The sequence below is a fragment of the Copadichromis virginalis genome, linkage group LG3 (assembly GCF_057382275.1).
Source record: "Copadichromis virginalis isolate Kocher_CV1m ecotype Utaka linkage group LG3, C_Virginalis_male_GT1.1, whole genome shotgun sequence".
Taxonomy (NCBI): domain Eukaryota; kingdom Metazoa; phylum Chordata; class Actinopteri; order Cichliformes; family Cichlidae; genus Copadichromis; species Copadichromis virginalis.
In genome coordinates, this window is record NC_140620.1 from 13,524,411 (window position 1) to 13,546,536 (window position 22,126).

A 22,126-nucleotide genomic window follows, 5' to 3' on the forward strand; every position below is an offset into this window, starting at 1 on the left:
TAATTTGATTATTTTACAGTTTCTTCCTGTAAAGTTAGAGCCTGAAAACAGACAAAATCAATCAGTAAATGTCAGATCACACGACGAGGTCTGAGGCACCACGACAGTTAGCATCACAGCAGAGGTGACAAAGTGCTTTCTGTGGCCTGTTTATCTTCAGTTCTTTGAATTTAATTAGACATTAATTTCATTAATTAGAATTAATTTCAGTACATTAAACATTAGCAGAAGGATGGAGAGCGTGCTATATGTATTTCTTGCACTTGCACAAACACAAACAGCAGCTCTTCTTGTTTTTGCCACTCAATCTAGAAGAGAATTTAGATCAAGAAATTTCCATGATCATTATGATTTGATTTGATTTTATAGGAAATGCAGTTTGACGTGTTTCCAATACTGAGGATGAGGATACACTATAAAAAATTTAAAGCTACTGTTAGTTTTCCTGTCTTGTAAAAAGTAAAGTTTTTGTTCATGCACAGAAAATGAATATTTTTCAGATTTCAATGGACTTTCTGTCATTTTTGTTTTGTTTTGTTGGGGTTAAAACGATGCCACCTTAAAATGAAACTGAAAAATAAATATTGACATTAAGACAAGAAAAAAGTTTTCACACTTACATCTTTTTTTTTCTTTTTTGCTTACAGTTTTTTTTTTCAGTTTCAGTTTGCTGGCACTGTTTTGGCGTCTGGGGGCACGATTGTTAATAACAAACACACAAATATTACATCTTTTGAATCTGTGATGACATGTGACAATATGATGAAGTTCACATGATGTAGCTTCTCTGCCAACAACACAAATGAAAGAATAAATAATTTAAACCAAAGTAAGAGTTTATTGTTCAAATACAGAGACACTCTCACACTGACCTTTGTTGTTTGTTCTCTGTCCTTCATACAAACATTTGGTGCTTACAGACTCTGTGAACACTGAGTTTTCAGGCTTTTCTAATGCTGTGTGAGCAGCAGGAAAATACAATCAGAGCATAAACACACATACATACAAGGTCAAAGACGAGTAGCTACACTTTTTAAACGCAATAACTGATCACTTATGTGAAGTCAGCGAGTACCGAGGTGAACTTTTCTTATCTTTGAGATCTATTGAAACAACTACATTAAATCATACTGCTGAGTGACAACAATAGCGTTATCTAAGGTTAGAGGGTTACCTAGGCAACCAGGGATGTGCATAACCATCTGTCAGCTACAAATTGATGCATGAACGATGGGATGAGTTCATACTTGGATGTAATTTTAGTGAAACAGCTGATCGAGGATTAGTGTTGTTGAGGTTTTGTGGTCCACAGCTCACACTCACATAATGAGGTCATATTTGATCTTATAAACAAAAACACTGATCCCAGGTCTGTAACACTGTTCATGGATACTGAGGGTAAACAACACACACAGCTCACAAAGATAAAGAGAAAACTGAAACCAGATCTTGATGATTGAAACATTCAGGTGTGAAAAACTTCATAAATATGTAATCTGAGCTCAAAATGATGTAACTACAGTCAGTGGAAACAAAACCATCAAAGTGAAAAATGTTCAAGTGTTGATTTCATTTGTTTGAAGAGTTAAAAGTAGGCGTGCACAACAAAATGTCTCAGTGAGCTGTGTCACACTCAAAGTCAGAGCTTTCTGTGTCAGAAAGAGGCTAAATCACCATGGTAACTGATGGTGAAAGATCACCTGGTCAGGAGCATTTCATGTTCAGAGTTTTGTTTTTAAATCAGCTGTTAGAGCCACGTTTTCACTGTGATGTCGATTCTCTGCTGGAGGAAATGTTTCATATGTGCAGCTTGTTAAACTGTAACTTGCTGAAGCCACTGAGTGAAGCTAAACTGCACATCACACTGTTACAATGTACCTGTATTCATGTAGTGGAGACATTAGTGAAGTTATCAGTGAGTAACGTCTCTGATTGGACTGGGTGGCGCTCACAGGGACCATTTTGTGTAGAAGAAAAGTCACATGATACATGAAACGCTCCTTTTCATCTGAGCGTGCTCAGAGCCTGAAGCAGAGAAAGGTGATAATCACCACGGTGATACCTGCTGTCTCTGACTGCAGTTTCAGGTTTAGTTGAGCCAGCTAACACAAAGAAAGCCTGACTGTGTTGAAGTTGATTTGTAGTCACAGCCCTCTGGATGTTCCAGTTACTATGAAATGTAAAGACTGTTTTTAAAGATGAAACTCGTCCACTGAGATGAGCTGTCAGCAAAAACAGAAGCAGCCATTAAAGATAAAACTGAAATAAACCTACAGTGCTGTGGGCCTGCTGTCTGTGCTCAGTTCATCTGTTTCTGCAGGATTTTAAACACTGACAACACCCAGAACTCTGAACAGCAGCGGCAGACTCAAAGCTGGAAAAACCTCTGAGACATTTTAAACCTGCTGCACTTAAACAGGAGGCTGGTTTGTTTCCACTCTCTGCTGTTGTTTATGTTTTCTGTAGATCAAAAAACCAACAACAGCAACAAGAAGCAGAGCAGAAACTGACAGACCAACAATCAGTCCAACAGATCCATCCTCCTTCTCTTTGTCTTCATCCTTCTCTTGTCCTCCTGTCTGACCTGCAGGTGAGAAACAGGTGTGAGGTGTCAGGTAGGTGATGAGTGAAGAACAGAACAGAATCCATTTGCTCTTCAAACTGCTGTCAGACATTATCTACTGCACTCTGATCACATCACTCAGACCAGCTGCTTTCTACAAAGTCTCATCAACAACATCTTTAGAAACAAACATCAACAACCAGGAAGCAGCTTCACCTCTGATCACACACACACTCAACTCTACTCACTCACCTAGAGGAACAACATGAAGGTGGATGCTGCTGATGAACTTCCATGAGCGTGTTTCTTCCATGAAGACACGACACTCATATGTTCCACTATCAGCAGTGTTCACATCCTTCAGAATCAAAGACACGTCTCCATCCTTCATCTGTCTGTCCTGCAGATCCACCCGGTTCTTAAAAGATGGATGCTGCTCATCTGGAACAAAGTGACCGTCCCGGAACACAAACACATATTCATCTCTCAGGTCAGCTCTGCTCCACTCTAAAATAATGATGTTGTTGTTTGGAGCTCGACATGTCAGAGTGACGTCCTGTCCAGACTCAGCTGTGATGGTTTTCTGGTCTGAAAGAGGAAACAGCACAGAGCAGAGAGGTTAAAGGTCAAAGTACAACTGTTCACTTCTACAGCAGCCAATCAGAAACACACAATAAAAGATTGTCTTCTGTTATTAGATGATGATCTTTGATTGTGTTTCTTCTTGTGTCCCTTCAAGCGTCACCACAGCGAGTATTCTCCTCCTCCTCACCTGATCCCGAGCATCTTCATCAGGGCTGATTTGTGACAGAAGGACAGCAGCAAGAGTGAAAGGGAAGGTTTGAAGATGGCAGTGAGCTGCTGTCATGTTTGCTTTGGAGACTCTGACACAAAGACAGGAGGCCGAGCTGAACATGTTCAGATTTTCATTGAGAGCAGAATGGACGAGATTATGAACGAGTTCATCAGAGGGAAGCTCAGGCTGAGACGTTTGGAGACAAAGTTCATGAGCAAAGACTGAGACGGATGAAAAACATCATCTGAAAAACAAATCTTTGGTTTTAGAATCTGTTAGTTTGATAAAATGTTGTTGATGGACGAGTTCATTGAGACTCTGGATGTCTGTCAGACTGAGTCACTGCTTTTTATTGTAACAGCTGTACTGATGCTCCTGAATCTGGCCTCTGACACAAACCTCCAAACAGTAAGAATGAAAAAAGAATAAAACTATTAAAACTCTTCAAGCAATAAATAATCAAACCTGAAAAAGAAGAAAATCATCTGGAAACTAAACTGAACTAAACACAAAAAGTCCAAATGGAATAAAAACTCAAACTAATGAGAAAAAACTACAATAACTCTGTTCCACAAACAACAACATGTGCTGATAATAAGTGAACATAATGTGTGAGAGAAAGCAGCCTCTCATTATAAGACACTGTGAGTCTCTGCATGCTGCCTTTATGGAGCTACAGCTGTTTGTATACACTGAACAAGAAGCTTTGTAGCTGCATCCTGACTCCTGACACTACAACACATCACACTGACACACACATTACACTTCTTTGTGTCTGTGCTGCAAACTGCACCAACACACAGACTCCACCCAGCTTTGTGTCGATCGCAACACTGAATGAGTAACAAACTACTTCTTAGAGAAATATAATCAGCATGTAAACCAGACTGAGACTCTTTATCTCAGAAATAAACTCAGTTTAGTTTCTAACAGTTAAATCTCACCTGCAGAGACGAACAGGACAAACATCAGCGTGGAGCAGAGCGACGCAGTTACAGCAGACATGTCCGTGTTCTCTGTTTCTGCTGATCTGACTCTTAGTTTGTCCTAAATGTCTGAGTCTGTTGGTGTTTTCACTGAACAACTGGACCTGAGTTTAAACCTGAACACATCAGATTAAATTAAAGGTTTAAATAAAGCTAAAGCTGCGGCTCAAACTCTTCCGTGTCTTTGAGGACGTGGCGTTAGAGTGACGTTTGGTAGGTTGGACTGAGGATGCGCAGAAATGAGTGCGTCACAACAAACGAGGCGAAGTAGAAAAGTTTTAGTGTTCAGTTGTTGAACGATCTCCACAGAACAAAATCAGAACCTCTCATGTGTCGTCATGTACGAACAGTTTGTGTTTCAGTCGCTGAAGCAGAAGAACGTTTTGTTTCTGACGGCAGTTTGATTCTTGTTTCATCGCCACAAACAGAAAAACTGAAATAATATGAAAATAAGTCTCAGGGAAATATTTTTACTGTGCAGCCAAAACTTCCTGTTTTATCTCAGAGTTAAATCTCACCTGCAGAGACGAACAGGACAAACATCAGCGTGGAGCAGAGCGACGCAGTTACAGCAGACATGTCCGTGTTCTCTGTTTCTGCTCATCTGACTCTTAGTTTGTTCTAAATGTTTGAGTCTGTTGGTGTTTCACTGAATAACTGAACCTGAGTTTAAACCTGAACACATCAGACTAAATTTAAGGTTTAAATAAATCTGAATGTCCCTGAGGGTTAGAGCTGATCTGTTGTTCAGCTGCTCGTTTAAACTCAACACTTTGAAGATGCTTTGAAAGTCTGATATGTTCGACCAATATAATTTGAATTTTCTACCAATGATCTTTCAGGCTTTTCATGGTTAACATCCACTGAAAATGAAATTATATTTTAAATTTAGTTTCACTCGTTTTTGGAGTTTCTGTTCAAATATTTTTGTGGGTTGATGTTAACCAAACGTTAACCAAGAAAACTGAAACGTTTTACCTAAAAAACTGAAAATCTCTGTTCTTTATGGAGAACCAGTGAGTCCTACTTCCTGTGTCTAGTTTTACTTCGTCTGTCTCGTCCTCTGTGATTGGCCCATGAAGGTTATAGTTTCAGATGGTGATGAGTAGATGACACATGGAGTGTGTGGCACATTCACTTTGCTGTGTTGACACTGTGTTGGTGTGACACTGAAGGGCGATTAATTAATAATTGCCAACAACCTGGATAAAGAGTGTGAGACTAAACTTGGGTGATTCATTCTGACAGCTCTGTACTGTACTGTGTTACACGAGCGCTGATGGCTCACGTCTGCTTGTAGATCAGCTGATCACAGCCTGGAAACAGCTGGAGCTCACAAAACAAATGATTCTGACTTATTTCTTTATCCCTGCTGCACTCAGTCGTAGAGTTCCTCTACCTGCCACATCCACTTTAACCCCAGACTACCTTTTACTGAGTACTACGGTAGGACCTGAGTACTTTTCAGAGCCTATAGTTTTCATTTTTACTTCAGTAAAGAAGTTTAATGAGTACTTCAGCTATTACCGGAGTATTTGTACAGCTTGAGTATCTGTACTTCTTAACTACAGATTTTTTTTTTTTTACTTTTGTCCCTCTGAAAGTGTCTAATTATCAGTAATTATCTATTATTTACTGAATAATATGTAGAATATAAAGCAGAAGCTGTGGATGACTTACTGTAGTCAGGAGTTCAGGAGAATCCTCAGAGTTTCTGCTCCTCATCATGATGGAAACATGAAAACATGTTGATGCTCTTTGAGCTGGAATCAGTCCAAAGCAGCCGTGAGTGTGAACCAACAGACATCATTATAATAAATCTGACATGAATCCTGATAGAAATCCTGCTCACTGACCTCTCTAACTGTAACTCTGTCACTGACACATCTGCCAACATCTGTTCCTGTAACAGCTTAGAGGAGGAGTTCAGCACTTTCTGATTATTATCAGAAAAATCAGAACAGGAGGAGCGTTTTTGTAAATGTGGCTGAAAGCGGCGAGGCAAGTTTATTTATATAAGTTCATTTATATAGCACAATTCAACAACAAGGTGATTCAAAGTGCTTTACAGAGACATTAAAAAACAAAAACAATAAAAAGCATGATTTAAAAAAACTGTAGATAAAATCAGTAGTTAAAATATAAGTTTTGAACTTTAAGCTTAAAAGTGTGGATTTGGTGCTTTATTTGTTTCAGCTGATCTGAGGCTTTCTGGGAGTTTGTTCCAGATATAAGGAGCATAAAAGCTGAATGCAGCTTCTCCGTGTCTGGTTCTGACTCTGGGAACTGATAAAAGACCGGATCCAGATGACCTGAGGGATCTGGAAGGTTCATACTGGGTCAGGAGGTCACTGATGTATTTTGGTCCTAAACCATTCAGAGCTTTATAGACCAGCATCAGAACTTTAAAGTCTATCCTCTGACGGACAGGCAGCCAGTGTAAGGACCTCAGAGCTGGACTGATGTGGTTCACTTTTTTGGTCTTAGTGAGGACTCGAGCAGCAGAGTTCTGAATGAGCTGTAGTTGTCTGACTGATTTTTTAGGTAGACCTGTAAAGATGCTGTTACAGTAATCAAGCCTACTAAAGATGAATGCATGGACTAGTTTTTCCAGGTCCTGTTGAGACATCAGATCTTTTATCCTTGAAATATTCTTGAGGTGATAGTAAGCTGACTTTGTTATTGTCTTAATGTGTTTTTCTAAGTTTAGGTCTGCGTCCATCACTACACCCAAATTTCTCGCCTGGTTTGTGGTTTTTAGATGTATAGATTGAAGTTCTCTGGTGACCTGTAATCGTTTTTCTTTGGCGCCAAAGACTATTACCTCAGTTTTGTTTTTGTTTAGCTGGAGAAAATTTTGGCACAACCAGTCATTGATTTCCTCAATGCATTTACCAAGAGCGTGTACAGGGCCTCGGTCTCCTGGTGACATTGTGATATATATTTGTGTGTCATCTGCATAGCTGTGGTACTTTATTTTGTTGTTCTTTATAATCTGTGCCAGTGGGAGCATGTAGATGTTAAACAGAAGGGGTCCCAAGATGGAACCTTGGGGAACTCCACGTGTGATACTAGTCTGCTCAGATGTGAAGTTACCTATTGATACAAAGTATTTCCTGTTTTCTACGTATGTTTTGAACCAGTTTAGTACAGTTCCTGAAAGACCTGTCCAGTTCTCCAGTCGTTTGAGTAATATGCTGTGGTCAACTGTATCAAATGCTGCACTGAGATCCAGTAAAACTAGGACTGACATTTTTCCACTGTCTGTATTCAGACATATGTCATTAAACACTTTGGTCAGAGCGGTTTCAGTGCTGTGGTTCTGTCTAAAACCTGACTGGAAGGCATCGTAGCAGTTATTCTGTTTTAAGAAGTAACTGAGCTGTTGAGAAACTGCTTTTTCAATGATCTTACTTAAAAACGGGAGATTTGAGATCGGCCTGTAGTTGTTCATTTGTGTCTTGTCAAGATTGTCCTTTTTCAGTATAGGTTTGATTACAGCAGTTTTTAGTGGTTCTGGAAACACACCTGATAATAAAGAAAAGTTGACGATCTGTAACAGGTCTGACTCTAAAGTCTTTGAGACCTTTTTGAAAAAACTTGTTGGCAGGACATCTAAACAGCAGGAGGAGGAGTTCAGTTGACCTAAGATGTCCTCCAGGTCTTTGCTGTTAATCGGGTGAAACTGTTTCATGGTGTTTAAACAGTTTTTCGGTGGACACAGTACATATCCTGGATCTGCTGTTGATGTACCAATTGCTTGTCTAATCTTTTGGATTTTTTCTGTGAAGAATTTGGCAAAGTCATTGCAGGCCATGGTCGAATGAAGTTCAAGCTCAGCTTTCCTACACTCTCTTTTTTCATTTTTCACCAGTGTGGAGTTTCTCCATGGAGACTTTTTCCTTCCAGAGATAACCTTCACCTTAATGGGAGCAATAGTGTCCATTACATTTAACATGTTAGCATTGAAGCTATTGACGAGCTCATTGACTGACCCTTTGGACAGGTCAGGTGTTAATGGGAAGACCTGGTTAAAGATCTCACTACTGTGTTCAGTTATACACCGTTTTGTGATCACGGCTGTTGATATATTTGTGTGGGCTGAGATTTTACTTTCAAAGAAAACACAGTAATGATCAGACAGGCCCACATCAGACACAGTAATGTTTGAAATGCTCAGGCCCTTGGAGATCAGTAGGTCAAGAGTGTGTCCTCTATTATGTGTGGCCTCTGTTACATGCTGAGTCAGCCCAAAGTTGCCCAGAGTGTTACTCAGGTCTTTAGTCCCTTTGTCCTGAGGGTTGTCCACATGGATGTTAAAATCCCCAACAATAATTACACAGTCGAAATCAACACAGATCACAGACAGCAGTTCACTGAGGTCATTAAAAAAGTCTGTGCAGTATTTGGGAGGCCTGTAAACATTAAGAAACACAACTTTGGATGGGCCTTCAGCTGTAAAGCCACATATTCAAAAGATAGCTGCTTACATCGAAATGATTCATAAAATAAGACAGCAAAATAATTATTCTGTCCTGATTTTAGTTTTTATAAAAAAACCCCAAAATCCTCAGGAATAAAAACTGAATATAAATAAATAATAAGTAAAATATATTACATATAATCAACACACCGTACTAAATGAAAGTTTATATAAATCACATTTATAACAAATAAATTCTAATCAGAAGCCTCTTTATGATTATGATTTCCCCACCATCTAATAAAACAGAAGAGATAAATGCTGATTATAGATCTTCTTTTGTTGTTGTTCCTTAAATTATTTATTTATTTAAAATATTCTGGAAACATCCAGAGGATGTGTTTTAGTTACATTTTTGGTCATGTGTTTTTTAAAACTTTATTTAAATTTAATGTTTTTCTCAATAATTACTCCAAGGTTTTTTTTGTCCAAATGTCAGCTTGTTGTTGTCATAGTAACAATGTCAGTCAGTGTACTTACTGCTTTCCTTGGGTTACTGTGTCTATAACATAGCTAGCATTGTTTTATCCTATTGAACAGAAATGAGGCATCTTTGGCACAATTTTGGTTTTAGATGCTGTGATTTGAAGCATTGGGTTTTGCATTATGTCCACTGACATTTTTACATGGTGTTCAAAATTACTGCCCAAATATCTGCCCAGAGATGTATGCAACACAAAAAATGACTTCCCCATTCAAGCACCAATGCCACAGCAAGTTTTACAGTTTCACCAAAACAAAATGTTTTATTTGTCTTTAGAGGAACATCAGAGGGACACATCTAACACAACAAACAAAGCCTTGTAGAAAGGAAACAAAAATGACGTAAAAGGCTTCCCACTCCTACAGCTACAAAAATGTATAATTAATTACAATAATAATAATTTCTACAAAAAACTAATTTAGCTCTTCTAGATGCAGAAACTTCATCACACAAGTAAGCACAGCCTGATTGGAAATGGGGCATAGGTAGGGACAACCAGTCTTGTAGTCGTCCCCATTCAATCTCCAACCGATGATCACCTTCCAGCTGGAACTTACATAACCATAAAGGTAAGGAAAGGAAAAACTCAATGCTTCATGGGAATCCCCCGGCAGCCTACGTCTATTGCAGCATAACTAAGGGAGGATTCAGGCTCACCTGGTCCAGCCCTAACTATATGCTTTAGCAAAAAGGAAAGTTTGAAGCTTAATCTTGAAAGTAGAGATAGTGTCTGTCTCCCGAATCCAAACTGGAAGCTGTTTCCACAGAAGAGGGGCCTGAAAACTGAAGGCTCTCCCTCCCATTCTACTTTTAAATACTCTAGGAACAACAAGTAGGCCTGCAGAGCGAGAGCGAAGTGCTCTAATAGGGTGATATGGTACTACAAGGTCATTGAGATAAGATGGGGCCTGATTATTTAAGACCTTGTATGTGAGGAGCAGGATTTTGAATTCTGGATTTAACAGGAAGCCAATGAAGGGAAGCCAGTCTCAGACCAACAGAATAGACCCAGCAGAAGAAGCTACTTCCATTTAGGAGTTTTCACGGCCTCTGAGGATTTCCTCCAGTTTTTATCCATCTATTGGTATCAAGACTGCATCTGTGAGATTTTCTGCCACAGAGGGAATTTTCCACGACTGCTACAGCTGCCAAACGCCTCGATGCATGCTCAATCATCCAGGTAAGTAAATCTCCAAAAGTTGATTCTGTTCATCTGGACGCAGCGTTTTGTGGGAGAAACGTTTCGTCACTCATCCAGGTGACTTCTTCAGTCTCAGCTGATTCAGGTTTCCTCAATCTTATAAACAGAACATTTGCATAATGACTGAAAGCAGCCCACTGAAGGAAGAATGGGCTGGGAGGTCAGAGATCAGTGGGCTTTGGTCAGTGGTTGTTGATCATGACCTGACAGATCTGTATCCTGTGTGTGCACCCACTGTGGGCCTTTTCTGTGCTTAGTGTCAGCCTGAGCTCCATGCAGGCCTCAAAGGCCAAGCAATTCAAAAGCTTCACCAAAACAAGGCACCACTCAAATAGCTGGACCCAGGCTCGCCGCCCTTATGGAGGAAAACATAGAAGATGATCTCTGTGAGTTATTTTTACTGTCATATTATAAAATGTGATGTTCTAGCATCATGTTATTCTTCTTAAGCCTTTGAAAAGCTTCCTCTGTGTCCATTAAACTGATGACTTTAGTGCTGCTGTCTACTTGTTACATTTAGTACTGTTTAATTTTCAACCTAGGAAGATCTGTAAGAAGGACTCACAATATAACATAATACTGTAAGATTACTTACAGGTAAAATACTCAGATTGCACTTAGATAAAAGTATGTAATCACAGACTGGCCCAGCCTGACTGCCTTGAAGCTCAGGTGTCTTCACTGCCTCCTCTGATAAGAGCTGGAGACCTGAGTAGGTTCATCACCCATCAGCAGCAGATCACCTCTCGATCGGGCACGTTTTCATCTGGGAGGCTTTTAGAGCTCACTGCCCTCGGCGTCGCTGCTGGAACAACCAAGTTTTGCTATTGAATCTTTGACCTGCTGATCTCACAGAGGCAGGAGACCCAGAACATCCATGCCAGCTTCAGTTTATGCTCTGTCCTGTCATCCAATCAGATTTGCATGTAATACACTGATATTCAGCCCCAGCCTGGTGTTCTCTCCATCTCTGACCTTTCACACAATTTAAACTAACAAACTTTCTCTTTAAAACTTTTTGTCAATCACAATTTACTCGATTTATTATTATTCTATCACATATTTATATCAGTCATAATGAACTCAGTATGATCTGAGCTGTAAACCTGTATTGATCATCACAAACCTTTATAGCGCTTCAGAGCAGCTCCTTCAGTGGCTGCAGCACCCACGATGTGGGACGGAGAGATTTCCTCCCCTCTGCTGTCAGACTCCACCACAAAGACTTTGCAGCTGATCAAACACACACATGTGCAATAGGACTAAGTGTAACACTCTTTTTCTGACAACGTTGTATTTGTACTCAGTTGTATATAGCATGTGTATTCTATTTTTATCCTATCATTCTATTCTATTCTACTGGGTACAGTTGTGTACAGTTTCTTATTCTATTCCAGGGTTCTCTCATGTTTGCTATGTAACTGCACTGTCCACTTCCTGCTGTAACAAAACAAATTTCCCACATGTGGGACTAATAAAGATGCTCTTATCGTTACTGTATAACCACAGGTTCACTTCACATTTGGTAGAATATAAAAGGACAAAGCTGGACAATTGTCATCACATTTCTCATTAGTTGCTGTTAGCACAAGCACACAAAGAAAGCAGAGCTTTAGCTTTAGCTCCCTACATCACTTTTAAGCCTGGATGTTGAGGCTTTTGCTTCCTCTCAGCTGTGATGACATCTCTGTCTGCTCCATCTCACCCAACATCATCCATCTGACCTGGTGCTACCTGACAAACTAAAGATAAAATATTAAATTCATTTTGCATCACTTACATTTAAAATACATTTAAGGTGGATTTCTTAAAAGGGAAGGGACTGACCTGACTGTTGTGTCGAGACAGGTGTGAAGGGAGTTAAATCCAGTCTTATACTACGGACGTGTTTGGTTTTGGTCTGTAATACGTTGAGTTTATTATCTATAAGTTAACATAGCAAATCCTCCATCCAGAGGCTAAAGTGATATCAGAGCTAGACTACTTTAAGTGAAAACAGATGATCGTCTGAGCCTTAAATGAAATAAGGTTAAAAAGAAATGCTGCTATCGACAGTGTGAGGCAGTGAGCTCTGTTATACCATATTTTTTAATTTTCTTTATTATTATTATATTATAGTGTTATTACCTTCCTGTTACTTCATAATAGAATGACAGTTAATGGTAAAAGTCTTGAATAGTTTTGAATTTATTTTTCCATGATCACATTTCATTCAATCACTCGTGGACTTGTGTGAATGTTACGTGTTATTTTCACCCGTGGATTTACACAGTTTTCATTTTATCCAAAGGCAAAGTTTTACTTGATGTCCAACTGATAAAATCACTGACAGACAACAGAAACAGGAGCTCAGAGAGAAATTCAATTCAACTTTATTCATAAAGCGACAAATCACAACGTTTGGTTTTATTTTACAGAAACTTCAAACTAAACCAAATTCAGGACGTGTATTAAACCTGCAGCTGATCCCTGTCTGCTGTTCACTACCTTTGATTTCTGTTACCAGCATCATCTCATGTTCCCCAGGTTCACTGACAACGCTGAAACCACCAGCGGGAGACTAAGAGTGCTGCTTTAAAAAGATTCAGACATTTTATTTTGCTGCAGCTCAACATGAGGCTGGATCCTGATTCTTTGTTGTTTTTGTTTTCTCTACATGAAGAAAACAGCAGCAACAAGAAGCACAGCAGGAACTGACAGGCTGACCTTCAGTCCAACAGATCCTCCTGTGTGACCTGCAGGTGAGAAACAGCTGTGAGGTGTCAGGTAGGTGATGATGAAGAACAGAACAGAATCCATTTGCTCTTCAAACTGCTGTCAGACATTATCTGCTGCACTCTGATCACATCACTCAGACCAGCTGCTTTCTACAAAGTCTCATCAGCAACATCTTTACAAACCAACATCAGATTGTGTGTTTTGTGGTCTAAAGTTTTGTGCCTCTGGTTTCTCATTGGCTCACACTCTTGCAGAGCCGTAACACGCACATGAATGAGAGGTGGTGAGTGTAGTTCCTGTTAACAGGGTATTGCAGACCATCCCGCTAATTGCCGAATTTACTTTTGTCTGTCATATTTATGATGAAAAACAAATGTAATCAAATTAGATATTGATATTTTCATATGGGAATTGATCCTGCAACATGAAACGCTGGGATTGGAAGTTCAGCATCGCTCCGCACATCATACCTGTGAGATGACAGACAGCAGTGTGGAGGAGAGTGCGACACAAAAACCATAAATATGACTGACAGCTGCAAACGAAGCAGCATCTGCTGCAGGTGAAAGATATTGGGACTAGCAGAGCAGAGTGGCTTCACTGTAAAACAAAATTAGCAGTGAGTGTGAAAAGTTTCTGTGTGTGGAGTTCAACACCGTCCACTCAGAAGCTGCATCACTGGATGGTAGATTTAAAAAGCTTGCATTCAGTGACAACAGAGCTGTTGATGAGGCACTTCAGAGAATAACTGCAGCAGCAAAGTGCACTCCCACCCAGCTCCACCATTACAGGGCCAAGTGAAGGAGGAGCCACAGACGTCTGCTGTGTGGAGCCTCTTTGATGAAAGAGCTGCAGGAGATGCTGCAAAGAGAAATACTACAGCTGATGTTATGATGGAGATGAAATGTTATCTTGAGGAGCCCCTCATCCAACAAGGAGAAGGCCCACAGAGCTGGTGGGAGGCCAAGGCCACAGTCTTTCCCTACCTGTTGAAGGTGATGGAGGGGAGACTGTGCATTGTGGCAACATCTGTTCCTTTGGAGGGTCTTCTCAAAAACTGGGCAGATACTAAGGAGAAACCACATCAGCCCATCCAAGCTGAGGCAGCTGGTTTTTCTGAATGTCAACCTGCACTGAGGACAAACTGTTTGGCTGCTGAGTTTGGTTCTGTTCTGTGGATTTGTTTACAGTGGGGCTTTTTGTGCTGAATTAAACTTAAAGGTTTGAGTAAAATATTAAACAACAGTAAGAATGCCTGCTTTTGTAACAGAACAAAAACACAAAATTAGGCAATTATAAGGCTTTTCGTAAATCACTATATGCAAAAGGGTTTGTCAGCACACAAAGCATTCACATTTGCCAAGTAAAGCTAAAGTATGAGGCTACAGATGATAATCAATTAAGACATTTGGGAGCCACGAGACGTGCAAGATAATCCAGAGCTTAGATCTAAATAAGGAAGTCTTAACTCAGTAATGGAGAATATCCTCACACATTAAGAAGCACCGAGGGAGGGAAGTCCTTCATTACTCTGTCAGTCAGGTAGGTGATCGGTGAAGAACAGCACAGAATCTATGTACCTGCATGTTCAGCTCAATTTGTGGATGCAATAAGAAGTAAAGTGAGAGTGATCAGCTTACCAGTGACTGTGATATTAACCAGGTTACTGATGGCACCATTACTGGACTCACACCAGTAAACTCCAGTGTCGTGAGGCACCAGCGTACTGATTGAACATGATTGATCACGTTGCTGTTGTCCCCGCCCATCTCCACACTCAGCCCTCTGCAGTTTGCTTGTGTTTCTCCTCACAGTCCAATCAGAAAAGCTTTGGTCCTCCTCACAGATTACAGTCACAACATCTCCCTCAGAGAAATCAGAGCTGTTGGGACTCACGATCAGACGAGCTGTGAGGAAGAAGAGAGGTTAGATATCACTCACGACTGAACTTCTGGGACCGCTCCGCCCCCTGGTGGCCTGATTTGATAGTGAAAAATAATTTTCTACCAGGCTGATGTAATAAAGCTGTGGAATCAGGACTGAGGTTTCGGGCATTTCCCCTCGGCTATTTACAAGTAGCACAGAGAAGAGCAAACATTTTAGAAGTATGAAGAACAACTTTGCTGCTTGATCAGCACGTTGTGGCCTGCAGCCTTCATAGGTTTAAGGTTTTAGGAAACAGTTTTAGGATTATTTGGTTCAGTGGAAACTACTGCTACTGACAGTGAAAAAATCTGCAGACCTCATAGTTTTCAGAGGATGAGCATTTGTTCGAGGGTCCACTTTCTGCCAGCTCTTCATTTCTGTGTATGCACAGGATTCTCTCCCTTCCCTCTCCTTTCACTGGTGGGTGAGAGGAAGTGGGCAAATTCCACAAATGTCATTTAAAGATTAAACGACTCACTACATGTTAGCTAGATAACACACATGTCTTAAAGACATAAAGACCTGGATGGCCGCTAACTTAATTCAGATAAAACTGAGGTTATTGTACTCGGCCCTGAAAATCTTAGTAATATCGTATCTAAGCAGATTCTTACTCTGGATGGCATTAACTTGGCCTCCAGTAACGCTGTGAGGAACTGGAGCTGGAGGCTGCATGCCCCGTTGGAAGGCTTTAATTCATTTCATCTGTGTTTGTTTAACAGGAAAAAAATAATCACAATAAAAGTGAGACTAGTGAGGAACATAAGTATTTGAACTCCCTGCGATTTTGACAGACAGTGATATTAATTTTCTTTGCAAACAAACAAGAATCTTCAGGGTGTACGTCAGATGTCTTAAATGAGGAAGACTTTAATGCTTTACATTAAGGAGGAGGAGAAATTGATGTTTTCTGAAAAATATAAAGTGAAATATTTCTCTTGTCAGCGATGAAGTAGGTGGTGGTCGGCCCTTAGTCCACGGCTGGGCGCAACCTGAAAAAGTTACATGAGCCCTCCACCCACAGTAGGTGCCGTAGGGGTTGGGTGCAATGTGTGCTGGGCGGCAGCCAAGAGCGAGGTCTCTGGTGAACCAATCCCTCGCCACAGATTCTAGCGAAGGGACGAGGCGTGTCACATCTCTGGTGGGGAAGGAGCCTGAGGTAGTGCACGAGGTTGACGCGTAACCTGCTTTTAAAATGAAGTGTGGAGTTGGGAGGGGGGCATGGGGGTGCTGAGAGCTTTCCCAATCACAACTATCTCTACTGAATTTTGGCTCCGTCTAAACAGTTCTTTGAATTTTGCGGCTTTTTCGCTCATCATTTTTAACCAATCCTGAGTAGGGATTCAGAGCACCGTATGAAACAGGGCTGCTGATGAACTCGTCTGCATTAGCGCTGTCCTCTGTAATCTGATGGAGACTCTGCAGTCCCATTTGCACTATTTCCCAGGGCCATAGGTTATAACTCTTTTAATTAGATTTAGAGGCTGATGTTGATCTTCCTCTTTCACAGAGGGATAGTGAGTCTGTGTAAGTGGATTTCTCATCCTGGTGTCTCCATGCTGACGTGTCTCTTGCAGGCTTCTGTGCAGCTTGCAGGTGACGATTAGACTCAGAACTGCCCAATCAGATGCAGTCAATGTGATCCTTGTTGTTAACAGCCCAAAAACTTCACTGACTTTCAGCTGGTAAAAACAGAGCTCAGTAGCTCAGTAATTAAATGCATAACCCCAGACTCTGGAGGAATTTCATTGCTCCTCCAGAGTTTCTTCATCAGGTCTCTGCACTCTACATATTAGCATCTGATGCCTCTTGGGTGTTACTGGTCCATTCGTGTCCATTCCCTCCTCAACCTCTCTCCTCTCAAGATCAACATTAGAAGCATTAGTTTGCAAAGAAAAGCGTCTGGACGCTCCAGACGCTTTTCTTTGCAAACTCCTTTGACTATGATGACCTGGATGACTGAGAACCTTCACAGACATATTAGAAGCATTAGTTCAGAGTAGGTTAATTTAGATAGGTATAACTCAAGTGATTTGATTATGTGATCATAATTATTAGTATTATTTGATTTGGCTTTTGTTTTGCTTCTGCTAAATGGCTTTAAAAAAATATCCTGATTTCAAAAATTGTGGACTTTTTAACCTTTTGTGAAGCAGTAATAGTAAAAACTTGTGTATTGCTATTGCATCACTCAAAGTGTTCTTACTCTATCCTTTAAATTATCCTTGGGGCCGATTTTTCCAGGGCACTAAATTTAACCTAGTTAGTTACAAATTGTACAGATTTGGAGGTGAACTGCTAATAACAGGTGTGACTGAGGGGAGGGCTTGACCAGAGGACCACCCTGGCAAGCACACCTTTAGACTGAGCGGGATCAACATCCGGAGGACTAAGAAGCACTAAGAGCATGGGTCTCCGACTGCAGTCCTCAAGGGCCGGTGTCCTGAAACTTTTGAATGCGTCCCTGCTGCAACACACCTGAATAAAATTATTAGGTCATTAGCAAAACTCTATAGAACGTGACTGCATGCTGAGGTGTCAAATCACCCTTTTGATTCATGTTAAAGCAGCTCATGAGTGAATGAACATGGTGAAATAAAAGTATCTTTAGAAGCACATTTTTCCAAACACTTCCATTGACTTACATTTATTCAAATTTACTTGAGTAGGGTTTCCACCTCTGCATGCAGTCAAGTTCTACCCATATGGAAAAGATATATATAAATCTGATAAAGTTTGTATCTGTCTTGAGTGAAACTTGTATGAAAAGCATACGAGAGTGAAAACAGATATAATCTTGAAAAATTATATAATGAAACTTGAATGTTTTGGATACTTACTAAAACAATATATGACAGTAATGAGAAAGTGGCCACTTTCGTGAGTAAATCATGTAAGCCTTATAAGATTTAATTATATGTAGTCTATGTTGTGATTCTACTGGTGTTACTGGTTCTGCTGGTGAGACGATGTGTTCACAGGAAACTTGAAGGTTTGTACATATTCATTCTTATTCATCGTGGTATTTTGTTTCCATTCTGTCATCATAATTTGGTCCATTTAGATTCTTAAATCATAAAAGTGTTTACTTTAACTCATTTCAGCAGATGGAGAAGATGACATCACCAGTGACATCACATACAGTGTTGTGAAATCATCAAATCCTCAACAACCTCCAGTCAAAGAAACCAGAGATGGAGGTTTGTGTGTTCACCCAGGTGTCATCCACATACCTGAACCAATGACTTGGTGGTGTTTCAGGGTACGATAGCAAAGCCCTCTTTTCCACGTCTTCCATATACAAGTTGCCCACAATGGGTGAAACTGGGGAGCCCACGGCACACCCATGTTCCTGCCCTGTAGAACTGACCCTTGCATGTGAAACAGGTGGAATTAAGACACAGTTTCAAAAGCAAGCACACCTGGTCCAACAGCCTTGTCTTGTTCTAACTGCTTCAGACAGTCTGTCACCCTCGTCCTGTGACCACTTCCTGGGTCTCTTTCAGTCTTCAAATATAAAGTTTTTACAGCTTATAGATTTTAAGTTCTGCTCCAATTATTTGGGTAAAGACAATAAACACTTTGATGGCCTATAAGTGAAAGTGAAAATGTGATAAACGAATAATATAATTAATAAATAATAAATAATTATATTTTTTGATAAGTGAAGTTCACTGAACTGAAAGGAAATTTTGGTTTGATGATGGTTGACATGTTTTCCAAATAGAAGTTTTTCCTCTAGTGAGGAGATGCAGGTGCAGCAGAGCATTGCTGGAAGAAATGATCCCAAGGGTGGAATCTCCTGAGAAATCTTCAGAGACCCAGCGAGAAGTAGGGACCATAGCTGACAGCCCAGGCAGGGGTTGAGGTCAAAGGTCATGCTGTTTGGGGACCTACTGGTCATCATGAGAAGATTCTGGAACCACAGCAATGACCATAAAGCTGCACTGGATGGAGAGCTGTGCCACGGGGCTTTCCAGAGGTAATCACGAGGAGATTGTGGACAACAGATGGAGATCTGAAGGATGAGGGGAGCGTTCCAAGCTCCAATCGACAGTGCAGAGAGGAAGTTCAAGGATGGCATCATGATTCTGTGAACAGAAAGCAGAAGCTATGGTGGTGACGGGGAATGACTGACAGCAATTTCCTATGAACATCACCTAATGCTGTGTCACTGTGCTATGCATGCTTTGACACTCTGAAGAGGGTCTTCCTTTGTGTCATTGTTGTTGTCATTTGCATCATGAACAAGACTGCTGAAGTGACTCAACAGGTGGGGTTACAACAGCAGTAAAATCATTGAATCCAATACCCTTTCCAAAAAAGGTTTTCTGCAGAGACGAAAGGACAATAGAGGAGTCATAAGTATCCCCCCACAGGAAGAATGCATGAAATGAGGTGATGAGGGTTGATAGAGGCCATAAAACAGGAGTGCTGACAAAGGCCTGCAGCCTTGAAGATAACTGAAAGCCACATTGACAAACAGCAAAACTAACTGGTGTGTTTGTTATACCCATGTCTGCATTTGGACTCTGGTCATATGGACAGTGATAGAAACAACTGGAAGAGACATTTATGAAGCTCTGAGGAACTCAAACCACTCTGCATGTGTGATTTACACACCTGGAGGAGATGCACCACAAAGCTGGAATGATTTTGCAAATGTTAATTTCTATGTTTGACTGTTAACATTCATTTGCTTACTTGGAGGGTGTCAATGGAAAATTGTATTTAGTAGTCAGTATAATCTTTTAGTGATATAAGTTTGCATATGGTAGAATGCTGCATGTAATCATTTGTGTGTAGAAGTATATAGTTGGTGGCATATTGAAAGAATGTCTCATCCTAGGAGGTCTGTAACATTCTAGGGTGTTCACCCCACATCCTAGGAGCATGAGAGAGGTCGTACCTTGTCTTATTGTTTTATGGTAGGATTAACGTAGCTATGTCTGTTTTAGTCTAAGTGCCTTTTGGTTTGATGAACTGCTGGACTTTGAGACCAGCAGGTTTAGGGAAGATCTTATGGGGCCACACTCTGACACCCCCCCCCCACACACACACACACACACACACCCACCCACCCAATGAAGTATAAAATAAAGACCGGGGCAGTTTCTCAGGCGCGAGTCTCTCAGTCCGGAGACTGCCCTTGCTTGCAAGAAATTCTGTGTGTTTCTCTTCTCTGAGTCTTTGCTGAAGAAGTATTTTAGAATATATTCCTTAACAGAGAGAACGATGCTCGTCACAGTTCTCTCCCTCATGCACGAGCAACACAAAGAGCTCTGGTGACTTGCGTCTTGTTTTTGCCATTGTAGTAGAATTGTCTTGGCGTTCCAGCAATAGGTCTGTGCTAGATGAACGTATCAGCAACCTTCAAACACGTGTGGAGAATTCATTATTTCTTTGACAGATTTTTTACTAAATAACAGAAAAAAGAAAGTAAGAGAAAAATCACCTGCACAAGTGCCGAGGTAGGTCTCCCTGCAGAATTGGTTTTCCCTTCATCAGGAGCAGCGCTGGGCTGTTTAAATCACGGACAAACAGGATCCTACAGTTGTTTATGTTTTTAAACCCATTTTGCACAGAGAGGCATTTTTTGGAAAATGCATTGATAGTAATATTGAATATTATTACACATCAAAAAAAATAACTACAGTAAAATAATCACATCGTGACGCCTCTGCCTTTCTAAATGGAGGGACAGTAACTGTGTGTGTATGTAAGCGTGTAAAACCTGAAGATGGTAAGATTAACAGTATTTTGTCTCTATCTGCCATTCTGCTATTCATCTCAACAATAACGTGGCGCACAGCGTGGCGTGAAAATAGCCACATGCAATGGAGCAAAATATGGGTGTGTGTGGTTGGAGGATGTGTTCATGCGCACAAAGGGGGGGTGGAAATTTTTCTTGTAAAACAAAGGGGGGCCCAGCAAAAAAAGTTTGGGAACCACTGGTTTAAACGATGTTAGCTCAGAAATATTAGCTTCTGTCATGACTGATGAAGTTACTGGTTAATAAAGTTTCCAGTAAAGTGTTTAATCGCAGCCACAGATTGACGGTAAATATCCCGTTTTTCTTTAGTGCATCTGTAATAAATATGTGCAAGTTTCAGTGCTTCGTTTAAACTGTATGATACTTATACTGACCCAGGGTCAGTGTAAAATACAATCCCAGCTGTGTGAACAAAGCCTGGCTCCTTTAATCCTGCATGACAAACCTCAGGATGCAGGTTATTATTACTCTTTCCTGCTGGCACACCTGTCACACCTGAGAGTCAGCTAGAAACTTACAGTGACGTGGACATCATGCAAAGACTGCCAGACTCTGTAATACTGCAAATGATCAGTGACTCAGGTTAACAAAAAAGAAAGTAAGAGGAAATTTAATTCTATAAAACGTGAACAATTCCACACACATGTAACTCACCACTGTGTGAACATCACAGGGGAGAAATCGTTTCTCTGAGTCAGAGATGAGTGTCAGTAACACAGAAGTTGTCATGGTCCCCGCACCTCTCCAGCTGACAGCAGTCAGGCGCTTTGTTTTGTTTATTCTCCTCTCTCGCCTCTGCTCTCCCTTTCTCTCTCGTCCTCTCCCACTCTCTCTTTCTCCTGCCGGGGCGGAGCTCAGTATGGGCTCCTGCTCCTGGCCCACGCACCTGGAGATGATCAGCACACCTGCCGCTGATTATGAGAATTGGAGTCCTACTTAAGATGGCGAGTCTGCTCTACTCGTCGCTGGATCGTTGAGCCGTCAGCGTCAGTCGTCCTGCACTCTGCAAAGTTTGTTCGTGAGTACGTCTGAACCAGGAGACTAACTGTCTCTCTGTCTGTGTATAGATTTCCCCTGGACCTGTTTTCCCTGTGCACGGTGACTGAGCGTGAGCAAGAGTGATGGAGGAAAGAAGAGGAGCTGTGTGTGGTTGCGAGGGCTGTATGGAAATCTCCCCTCCCTGGACTCCTGCCCCT

The 22,126-nt window shown here is 40.9% G+C and overlaps 2 protein-coding genes across 2 annotated transcripts in view; one reads left to right on the plus strand and one right to left on the minus strand.

Moving 5' to 3' along the window:
• LOC146712906 (butyrophilin-like protein 2) overlaps positions 1–22,126 on the plus strand; it is a 96,819-nt gene that overhangs the window by 21,405 nt on the left and 53,288 nt on the right. The gene's annotated exons all lie outside the window — the stretch shown is intronic.
• LOC146712909 (butyrophilin-like protein 2) lies at positions 816–4,427 on the minus strand. Its single transcript, XM_085445687.1, has 3 exons — positions 4,304–4,427; positions 2,816–3,151; positions 816–2,584 (listed from the first exon to the last, which is right to left on the minus strand). Exons 1-3 carry the CDS (start codon positions 4,362–4,364, stop codon positions 2,412–2,414), a joined length of 570 nt encoding a protein of 189 aa, XP_085301813.1. The 5' UTR covers positions 4,365–4,427; the 3' UTR covers positions 816–2,411.

Excerpts from the sequence above, each read along its gene's own strand:
- LOC146712909 (XM_085445687.1), bottom strand. The coding sequence starts at position 4,364 with ATGTCTGCTGTAACTGCGTCGCTCTGCTCCACGCTGATGTTTGTCCTG. Across the intron at positions 3,152-4,303 it reads TGTCCTGTTCGTCTCTGCAG|ACCAGAAAACCATCACAGCT; the intron begins GTGAGATTTAAC and ends TTCCTCTTTCAG. Across the intron at positions 2,585-2,815 it reads CCTTCATGTTGTTCCTCTAG|GTCAGACAGGAGGACAAGAG; the intron begins GTGAGTGAGTAG and ends TCTCACCTGCAG.